The sequence below is a fragment of the Procambarus clarkii genome, chromosome 11, assembly GCF_040958095.1.
Source record: "Procambarus clarkii isolate CNS0578487 chromosome 11, FALCON_Pclarkii_2.0, whole genome shotgun sequence".
In the NCBI taxonomy this organism is placed as follows: domain Eukaryota; kingdom Metazoa; phylum Arthropoda; class Malacostraca; order Decapoda; family Cambaridae; genus Procambarus; species Procambarus clarkii.
The window spans coordinates 30686804-30698294 of record NC_091160.1 but is presented as its reverse complement, the minus strand read 5'-3'; the positions used below and the strand labels follow the sequence as shown (position 1 = coordinate 30698294).

The 11491-nt window shown below is 46.9% G+C and overlaps 1 protein-coding gene across 1 annotated transcript in view; it reads left to right on the top strand.

Moving 5' to 3' along the window:
• LOC138363641 (DNA-directed RNA polymerase III subunit RPC1-like) overlaps window positions 1-10052 on the top strand; it is a 22287-nt gene extending 12235 nt beyond the window's left edge. Inside the window, exon 3 of the mRNA XM_069323011.1 lies at window positions 9204-10052. Coding sequence (XP_069179112.1) covers window positions 9204-10052 — 849 coding nt within the window. The remainder of the gene's footprint in view (window positions 1-9203) is intronic.
• The last annotated feature ends 1439 nt before the right edge of the window (window positions 10053-11491 follow it).

Below are 11491 nucleotides of genomic sequence, written 5' to 3'. Positions count from 1 at the left end.
TATATATATATATATATATATATATATATATATATATATATATATATATATATATATATATATATATATATATATATATATCGTTTTCCCATTGGAAATAGGGCAATTTGAAGACATAATTGTTCTAATCGCAAAAACCTATTTTTCCGGGGCACTACAGCCTTTTTCTATTCTTTTTAGGCACACACAAGTAGGCAATAACAGTTTCCAGGAACAAAAATTGTGTTACATTGTGTTATATTGAAAATCGCAGGGAAGTGAGGGACACTTAAAATGGCGATATTTCTTGAGCATGGCACCAGGGCCGACCCCTCTTCCCCTTGACTGATCTACAACACTCACATACTCCACATGCTTCATGTGTATGACAGTTGGGTGAGACTATCCCTCAGCGTCAGGCCGCCTCCTACTTGTGGCGGACAGACAGAAACATCATTTACAAATTTACAGACATGCAGAATTTACATACAGTGAAATGGAAAAGAGAAATTAGCGCTTTATTTCCAAGGAGAGGAAAGAGATATAAGAAATAATGATAACTTGAACCCACTGATATAACTAATGAACAACAAATTGTAGTTAGGAAGAAGAAGACACAGAAAATGCAATACCCTAAAGGCTGATATCAACATGAACACAATACATCTCTTGTATAATAACGCAGGGGGATAATACAATACAAGCAAGCCCTTGTTAAACAATTTGACACGAACTAAACACAATGAGGAATTAGAGTGACACAGAGAGGGTGTTTCAGTGGAGATGACTCACGTAACTATGTAACAAGATAACACAGTTACCACACATCTGCCAAGCATCTGCCAAGCATCTGCCAAGCATCTGCCAAGCATCTGCCAAGCATCTGCCAAGCATCTCCTATTAATAAAAAATAGATAAAAATATATACTTTTTTCGTTCATAGAATTATTTAAATAATAAACGTGACTTGGCACGAACAATTTTGCCACAAAACGACACCTTGTGACATTCTACCTTTTTCTCTCCAATCTTTACTAATTATAGATTAAGGGCATATAAATTGTTTGTTGCAATAATCACTGCTTTACAGACATCAAGATTCAATTACATTTCTTTCTCAATAATTCCCCCTCATAATTCCTTCCTCCTTTCTCAATAATACGTTGACATGAAGTCATTCATTTAGAGAAATGATAACATGAACTTTATGCCACATTGATGATAATTTAGTAATTGGTCAGTGTGTTTATCTGTTAATGGGAAATTATTGCAGAAAAATTCAAAGATCTGTCCAGTATAAATCATTAAATATATAAAGAAGAGATATCTTGATAAATCTTAACAAAAAATTGAAATAAATTACATTTTGTAGAAACTGGTAAACACCTAATTGGCAATAGATAAAATGAACTTAAACCCACCAAACACACACCGAAACTACGACGTTGGTACAACGTTCGAACAAGTTTTAACACCTCCTAACCAGTTATAACAACCAATATAGCAAGTTGTAACAACGTTCTAATACGTCATAAACACGTTAAGCCAAGATGTAACAACTTTATTACAAGTTGTAACAAGCGGAAAATAGAGACAGTTACGGTTTGTGTTTCCAGGGAATATACCATAGTGACTAATATAACCAATAATATAATCACTAATATACCAAAGTGACATTTTGTTAAGACTATATTAATTCTTATAAAAAAAAAATCCTGACCATTCATCAGCCTTCACCAGCACTCACTGAGCTCAAAATCTGAGATCATAGTTTTGTGAGTATTAAATACATGTCCTTAAATATTGAAAATATAATTATAAAAAAATATATTCTCCTTCGTCAATTAGTAAGAATGAAAAATTCTCAGGGCTTAAGAGTTAATTAAAACCAAATATTTGATGTAATATAATACTGAGTTTATCTTCGGGACGCGAGTCTCTTTAACCGAAAAGTCATTAACGCCACGATAACAAATATTGCTTCACTTGCTATCATTTTCCGCTTCTGCATTGTTCCTATACGCCCCATATATCGGCTCATATACGCCCCATATATCGGCTCATATACACCCGATATATCGGCTCATATACGCCCCATATATCGGCTCATATACACCCCATATATCGGCTCATATACACCCCATATATCGGCTCATATACGCCCCATATATCGGCTCATATACACCCCACATATCGGCTCATATACACCCCATATATCGGCTCATATACGCCCCATATATCGGCTCATATACGCCCCATATATCGGCTCATATACGCCCCATATATCGGCTCATATACACCCCATATATCATCGATATCATTATCTGAGCATCTTAGTCCGTTATCATCCATGACATCTGTGCCCTCGTGATGACACCTGAGTTAAACTCATTATTTCATGACACAAAAATACATTTACAGCTTTTGTTAACTCCTTAAGGGTAATGAAGAGCAAAACTTCGTCCGTGAACAGAAAGGGCATTTATATACGGACATGATCAACAGAAAGGGCATTTATATACGGACATGATCAACAGAAAGGGCATTTATATACGGACATGATCAACAGAAAGGGCATTTATATACGGACATGATCAACAGAAAGGGCATTTATATACGGACATGATCAACAGAAAGGGCATTTATATATGGAAATGATCAACAGAAAGGGCATTTATATACGGACATGATCAACAGAAAGGGCATTTATATATGGAAATGATCAACAGAAAGGGCATTTATATACGGACATGATCAACAGAAAGGGCATTTATATATGGACATGATCAACAGAAAGGGCATTTATATACGGACATGATCAACAGAAAGGGCATTTATATACGGACATGATCAACAGAAAGGGCATTTATATATGGAAATGATCAACAGAAAGGGAATTTATATACGGACATGATCAACAGAAAGGGCATTTATATATGGAAATGATCAACAGAAAGGGCATTTATATACGGAAATGATCAACAGAAAGGGCATTTATATATGGAAATGATCAACAGAAAGGGCATTTATATACGGAAATGATCAACAGAAAGGGCATTTATATACGGAAATGATCAGAAGGGCATTTATATATGGAAATGATCAACAGAAAGGGCATTTATATATGAAAATAATTAACAGAAAACTGAACATTTTGAGTCATGGACAACACTACGGAGCCGGTCGGCCGAGCGGACAGCACGCTGGGCTTGTGATCCTGTGGTCCCGGGTTCGATCCCGGGCGCGGGGTGAGAAACATTGGGCAGAGTTTCTTTCACCCTATGCGCCTGTTACCTAGCAGTAAATAGGTACCTGGGTGTTAGTCAGCTGCCTCGGGTTGTTTCCTGGGGGTGGAGGCCTGGTCGAAGACCGGGCCGCGGGGACACTAAAAAGCCCCGAAATCATTTCAAGATAACCTCAAGATCTCAAAATAACGGAAACCGGCCAGAATACACGGCTAATTAACTGTGTTTTGGCAAGGAAATCAATCTACACGAGCCCGTCTAAGATTATGCAGTCACCTACGACCGAGGAAAAACCTGTTGGGGTTCATGGGGTCAGATTCACGAAGCAGTTACGCAAGCACTTACGAACGTGTACATCTTTCCTCAATCTTTGACGGCTTTGGTTACATTTATTAAACAGTTTACAGGCATGAAAACTTGCCAGTCAACTGCTGTTATTGTTATAAAACAGCCTCCTGGTGCTTCGGAGCTCCTTAACTGTTTAATAATTGTAAATAAAGCCGCCAAAGATTGAGATAAGATGTACAGGTTCGTAAGTACTTGCGTAACTGCTTCGCGAATCTGGTCTCAGGACTGGAAGAGAGCCATAGCAGAGAGACGATCTGGTCTTACTGTCAGTAGACAATTTGTTCTATGCAGAAATATGCTTAACAGTTGAGGCTCATTTGTTTGAGAGACGAGGTAAAGACTTTGTTGTCACCTATGATTCTGGGAAGGGAAGGAAATAGTCAGGAGAAAGCGCCAAGCCACTTAGACAATATGGCCCTGGGATGGGGTCAGGATAAGAATTTGGGGATGGGACGTCATTGGTCGCCTCAGTTCCACTCAAGAAAATGTCGTTGTTTACTCATGTTTACATCTTGTATTTCTCAAGGGTAAAGTAGTAAACAACAGCTTTGAGAACGAGTAACCCGCCAAACACACACCGAAACTACGACGTTGGTACAACGTTCGAACAAGTTTTACCACCACCTAACCAGTTATAACAACCAATATAGCAAGTTGTAACAACGTTCTAATACGTCATAAACACGTTAAGCCAAGATGTAACAACTTTATTACAAGTTGTAACAAGCGGAAAATAGACACAGTTACGGTTTGTGTTTCCAGGGAAGAGACTGCTTCCAGCTCAGTGTTGTGACATTACAAGTCTCCCAGAACTATGAATCAATAGGTGAATGAATTACAGAGCAATACAGGTGAATGAATTACAGAGCAATACAGGTGAATGAATTACAGAGCAATACAGGTGAATGAATTACAGAGCAATACAGGTGAATGAATTACAGAGCAATACAGGTGAATGAATTACAGAGCAATACAGGTGAATGAATTACGGAGCAATACAGGTGAATGAATTACAGAGCAATACAGGTGAATGAATTACAGAGCAATACAAATGATTTCAATTTCAGTTTCAATACAAATGAGAAGAATAATACTCTTATATTACTGCACTGGGTGGTCAAGGTTCGGGCTCGGGTTCGAGGACGGCATATAATCGGATTTTACAGTTTCTTAGAACTTTTGTGAACGCAAATTTTTTGGGGCGTTTATAATTGAAGCTTGAATCAATGTTAAAGAAAACTTTAACAAATATATTAAGCAATCTTTAAAGCAGACAGAGCTAATAAATTCCTCTTGCAGTCATACAATGGTCCGAAACTTTGAATTCTGAGAAATAATATTATGTAAACAAGAGTAAACAATGCCACGTTGTTGAGTGGAAGTGAGAGCGCTGCCGAGCGGCCCAACACGACACATACATGTTAGGAAAGCGAGGGAAGGGGGAAAGCGCCAAGCCATTGCGACTTTATATCCCACTTGGAAGGGATCAGGACATGGATTTGGGATTTGACGTGGGGGGAGGGGGGGGGGAGGGCGGGGGGAGGGGGGGGAGGGCGGGGGGAGGGGGGGGGAGGGCGGGGGGAGGGGAGGGGGGCAAATAAAGGAATGGTGCCCGAACCACTTGGACGGTCGCGGGGGACTGAACGCCGACCTGCATGAAGGGAGACCGTCGCTTTACCGTCCAGCCCAAGTGGTTGAGCTGCCACCTGACGGAAGTGTCGGGAAGTGTCGGGAAGTCGATGGAATCAGCCCCAGGCGCCGCTAAGTGCACTCCGAGTATCTTATAAGTATAGTGCTGAAGTGAAGAGGTATAGTGTTGGAGTGAAGAGGTATAGTGGTGAAGTGAAGAGGTATAGTGTTGGAGTGAAGAGGTATAGTGTTGGAGTGAAGAGGTATAGTGCACACAGAAATCACAATAGCGTGATACAACAGCGTCCGAGCACTGTGGAGAAATGCCCGACACACCATTGGAACATTATCTAACACAGTGCACAGTTACAGCCACAACAGACCACTGGAACATTATCTAACACAGTGCACAGTTACAGCCACAACAGACCACTGGAACATTATCTAACACAGTGCACAGTTACAGCCACAACAGACCACTGGAACATTATCTAACACAGTGCACAGTTACAGCCACAACAGACCACTGGAACATTATCTAACACAGTGCACAGTTACAAGCCCATTAAGATTTCAACTTAGATTCAACAGAGCAGAAGAAGTTGTTAAACACATATGGCAAAATCTTACTGAAGCGACCATACGAGTCATAAATACTCATACTCCGCCCAAGTAAAACACTAACAAGCAACACTTAGTGGGCCAGCCAGAGGCTTAGGGCCCGCCCAGTGGGCCAGCCAGAGGCTTAGGGCCCGCGCAGTGGGCCAGCCAGAGACTTAGTACCCGCGCAGTGGGCCAGCCAGAGGCTTAGTACCCGCGCAGTGGGCCAGCCAGAGGCTTAGGGCCCGCCCAGTGGGCCAGCCAGAGGCTTAGGGCCCGCCCAGTGGGCCAGCCAGAGGCTTAGGGCCCGCCCAGTGGGCCAGCCAGAGGCTTAGGGCCCGCCCAGTGGGCCAGCCAGAGGCTTAGGGCCCGCCCAGTGGGCCAGCCAGAGACTTAGTACCCGCCCAGTGGGCCAGCCAGAGGCTTAGGGCCCGCCCAGTGGGCCAGCCAGAGGCTTAGGGCCCGCCCAGTGGGCCAGCCAGAGGCTTAGGGCCCGCCCAGTGGGCCAGCCAGAGGCTTAGGGCCCGCCCAGTGGGCCAGCCAGAGGCTTAGGGCCCGCCCAGTGGGCCAGCCAGAGGCTTAGGGCCCGCCCAGTGGGCCAGCCAGAGACTTAGTACCCGCCCAGTGGGCCAGCCAGAGGCTTAGGGCCCGCCCAGTGGGCCAGCCAGAGGCTTAGGGCCCGCCCAGTGGGCCAGCCAGAGGCTTAGGGCCCGCCCAGTGGGCCAGCCAGAGGCTTAGGGCCCGCCCAGTGGGCCAGCCAGAGGCTTAGGGCCCGCCCAGTGGGCCAGCCAGAGGCTTAGGGCCCGCCCAGTGGGCCAGCCAGAGGCTTAGGGCCCGCCCAGTGGGCCAGCCAGAGGCTTAGGGCCCGCCCAGTGGGCCAGCCAGAGGCTTAGGGCCCGCCCAGTGGGCCAGCCAGAGGCTTAGGGCCCGCCCAGTGGGCCAGCCAGAGGCTTAGGGCCCGCCCAGTGGGCCAGCCAGAGGCTTAGGGCCCGCGCAGTGGGCCAGCCAGAGGCTTAGGGCCCGCGCAGTGGGCCAGCCAGAGGCTTAGGGCCCGCCCAGTGGGCCAGCCAGAGGCTTAGGGCCCGCCCAGTGGGCCAGCCAGAGGCTTAGGGCCCGCCCAGTGGGCCAGCCAGAGGCTTAGGGCCCGCCCAGTGGGCCAGCCAGAGGCTTAGGGCCCGCCCAGTGGGCCAGCCAGAGGCTTAGGGCCCGCTCAGTGGGCCAGCCAGAGGCTTAGGGCCCGCGCAGTGGGCCAGCCAGAGGCTTAGGGCCCGCCCAGTGGGCCAGCCAGAGGCTTAGGGCCCGCCCAGTGGGCCAGCCAGAGGCTTAGGGCCCGCCCAGTGGGCCAGCCAGAGGCTTAGGGCCCGCCCAGTGGGCCAGCCAGAGGCTTAGGGCCCGCCCAGTGGGCCAGCCAGAGGCTTAGGGCCCGCTCAGTGGGCCAGCCAGAGGCTTAGGGCCCGCTCAGTGGGCCAGCCAGAGGCTTAGGGCCCGCACAGTGGGCCAGCCAGAGGCTTAGGGCCCGCTCAGTGGGCCAGCCAGAGGCTTAGGGCCCGCCCAGTGGGCCAGCCAGAGGCTTAGGGCCCGCTCAGTGGGCCAGCCAGAGGCTTAGGGCCCGCTCAGTGGGCCAGCCAGAGGCTTAGGGCCCGCTCAGTGGGCCAGCCAGAGGCTTAGGGCCCGCACAGTGGGCCAGCCAGAGGCTTAGGGCCCGCTCAGTGGGCCAGCCAGAGGCTTAGGGCCCGCTCAGTGGGCCAGCCAGAGGCTTAGGGCCCGCTCAGTGGGCCAGCCAGAGGCTTAGGGCCCGCACAGTGGGCCAGCCAGAGGCTTAGGGCCCGCGCAGTGGGCCAGCCAGAGGCTTAGGGCCCGCGCAGTGGGCCAGCCAGAGACTTAGGGCCCGCTCAGTGGGCCAGCCAGAGACTTAGGGCCCGCCCAGTGGGCCAGCCAGAGACTTAGGGCCCGCCCAGTGGGCCAGCCAGAGGCTTAGGGCCCGCTCAGTGGGCCAGCCAGAGGCTTAGGGCCCGCTCAGTGGGCCAGCCAGAGGCTTAGGGCCCGCTCAGTGGGCCAGCCAGAGGCTTAGGGCCCGCTCAGTGGGCCAGCCAGAGGCTTAGGGCCCGCTCAGTGGGCCAGCCAGAGGCTTAGGGCCCGCGCAGGAATATCCCTGCAAAAAAAAAAAAACATCGTCCAGGATCATCCTGGACGTAGGTTCGAACCCTCATCACGGCCCTTGTGGATTTGTTAATTGAAGAGGTTTAGTGTTGGAGTGAAGAATATATATATATATATATATATATATATATATATATATATATATATATATATATATATATATATATATATATATATATATATATATATATATATATATATATATATTAAAATATCATAATATATAATATTTTCCTTTATCTTTTCCCAATTTGGTGGTTGTATAGAAATCAATAAAAGTCGCAAACAATATTGCTTATCTAGTTTAAAGCAGTTAACCAATCACAAGGCCGGGATATTAACCAATCACAAGCCCGGGATATTAACCAATCACAAGCCCGGGATATTAACCAATCCCAAGGCCGGGATATTAACCAATGACAAGCCCGGGATATTAACCAATCACAAGCCCGGGATATTAACCAGTCACAAGGCCGGGACACTAGTGGGGCACTGAACGACCATTAGCCGCTCCAATGACCATAAGTTTATTTTTAGTTCCCAAAACTTTAAATGACGTTTTCGTCGGGGAGGAAATACGAAGACTTTCGTAAAGTTCGGACCTGAAATTGCCTCGATCTCAGGGAATTACGACTCCGGTTTTGTCCACAAATTTGACTTGGAGAAACTCTCCGCCTTAATGTCCAGGGGCCAGATTCACGAAGCAGTTACGCAAGCACTTGCGAACCTGTACATCTTTTCTCGATCTTTGGCGGCTTTGTTTACAATTATTAAACAGTTAATAAGCTCCAAATCACCAGGAGGATGTTTATAACAATAACAACAGTTGACTGGCAAGTTTTCGTGCTTGTAAACTGTTTAATAAATATAACCAAAGCCGTCAAAGACTGGCGGGAAGATGTACACGTTCGTAAGTGCATGCGTAACTGCTTCGTGAATCTGGCCCCAGGGCGGCCCTGTCCTCCCACTTAAAGCTCTGCAATTGTAACGCAAATCGGACACAACGTCAAAAAAACGACCGATGTGTTTGTAGTGAAGACACCGTATTATTGACGCATTCTGGTGCTGGTGAGAGTCGATCGTCGATGAGTTAGGTAGATCGTCCAAGTCTGAACGCTGCTGATTAATCGAAACCACTTATAATCTGACGATTGGCAAATCGTAGAAGCGGGTTTGACCAGCGGGTCAGCTTAACACTTGATTTTCCAAGAATCTGACTAGTCTAGTGTGTACATTGATCAGTCCAGCAGGTCCAGTGTGCACATTGATCAGTCCAGCCGGTCTAGTGTGTGCATTGATCAGTCCAGCCGGTCTAGTGTGTACATTAATCAGTGCAGACGGTCTAGTGTGCACATTGATCAGTCCAGCAGGTCCAGTGTGCACATTGATCAGTCCAGCAGGTCCAGTGTGCACATTGATCAGTCCAGCAAGTCTAGTTTGCACATTGATCAATCCAGGAAGTCTAGTTTGCACATTGATCAGTCCAGCAGGTCTTGTGTGTACATTGATCAGTCCAGCAGGTCCAGTGTGCACATTGATCAGTCCAGCAGGTCCAGTGTGCACATTGATCAGTCCAGCAGGTCCAGTGTGCACATTGATCAGTCCAGCAGGTCCAGTGTGCACATTGATCAGTCCAGCCGGTCCAGTGTGCACATTGATCAGTCCAGCCGGTCTAGTGTGTACATTAATCAGTGCAGACGGTCTAGTGTGTACATTGATCAGTCCAGCAGGTCCAGTGTGCACATTGATCAGTCCAGCCGGTCTAGTGTGTACATTAATCAGTGCAGACGGTCTAGTGTGCACATTGATCAGTCCAGCAGGTCCAGTGTGCACATTGATCAGTCCAGCCGGTCTAGTGTGTACATTAATCAGTGCAGACGGTCTAGTGTGTACATTGATCAGTCTAGCAGGTCCAGTGTGCACATTGATCAGTCCAGCCGGTCTAGTGTGTACATTAATCAGTGCAGACGGTCTAGTGTGCACATTGATCAGTCCAGCAGGTCTAGTGTGCACATTGATCAGTCCAGCAGGTCCAGTGTGCACATTAATCAGTGCAGACGGTCTAGTGTGCACATTGATCAGTCCAGCTAGTCTTGTGTGTACATTGATCAGTCCAGCAGGTCCAGTGTGTACATTGATCAGTCCAGCAGGTCCAGTGTGCACATTGATCAGTCCAGCAGGTCGTGTGTGCACATTGATCAGTCCAGCAAGTCTAGTTTGCACATTGATCAATCCAGGAAGTCTAGTTTGCACATTGATCAGTCCAGCAGGTCTTGTGTGTACATTGATCAGTCCAGCAGGTCTAGTGTGTACATTGATCAGTCCAGCAGGTCTAGCGAGCACATTGATCAGTCCAGAAGGTCTAGTGAGCACATTGATCAGTCCAGCAGGTCTAGTGAGCACATTGATCAGTCCAGCAAATCTATTGTGCACATTGATCAGTCCAGACGGTCTAGTGTGCACATTGATCAGTCAAGCAGGTGTAGTGTGCACATTGATCAGTCCAGCAGGTCTTGTGTGTGTACATTGATCAGTCCAGCAGGTCTAGTGAGCACATTGATCAGTCCAGCAGCTCTAGTGTGCACATTGATCAGTTCAGCTGGTCTAGTGTGCACATTGATCAGTCCAGCAGGTGTAGTGTGCACATTGATCAGTCCAGCAGGTCTAGTGTGTACATTGATCAGTCCAGCAGGTCTAGTGAGCACATTGATCAGTCCAGAAGGTCCTAGTGTGCACATTGATCAGTCAAGCAGGTGTAGTGTGCACATTGATCAGTCCAGCAGGTCTAGTGTGTACATTGATGAGTCCAGCAGGTCTAGTGAGCACATTGATCAGTCCAGCAGCTCTAGTGTGCACATTGATCAGTCCAGCAGGTCTAATGTGCACATTGATCAATCCAGCAGGTCTAGTGAGCACATTGATCAGTCCAGCAGGTGTAGTGTGCACATTTGATCAGTCCAGACTGTCTAGTGAGCACATTTGCTACGAACGAACCGAATCATCTGAGCCTAAACTATCCCAATCCAACCAATCCCATCCCAACCCAGCCCAGCGTACCAACATTACTGAACCCATCCTAATCAATTCTCCTAATTTTTTCTTATTTCTCATATTTTTTCTTTTGTGCGTCGTTCAAATTGTTAGAGATTATGAGTGGACTTAACAGCTTCACCTATGCCACTATTCCTGTTCTTAAACAGACAACTCATTAACAAAGGTCAATAAGTGAACTGTGGCTAATACGAAATTTCCTCATCTATATCTGTCTGAATGTCCAAGGTTGGAAGCCAGACACTTTAAGGTTAGACTTACCCAACTTTGCAGGGTGAAGGGCCTCGGGTTCGGGATGAACATAGGCTTAGCGGGGTGGGCTTACGTTGAATACTTTAATAGATATTAGCATTTATAGAGACCTTCCGGCGATTTTAATGGAGTTGAGTGTAAAGTATTCGGTGTGTTTCCCATAGAGTTTCTCAATGCTCTGTAATAATACATTTTCTGAGACCCATAGTTTGTTTCATAAAAATGTT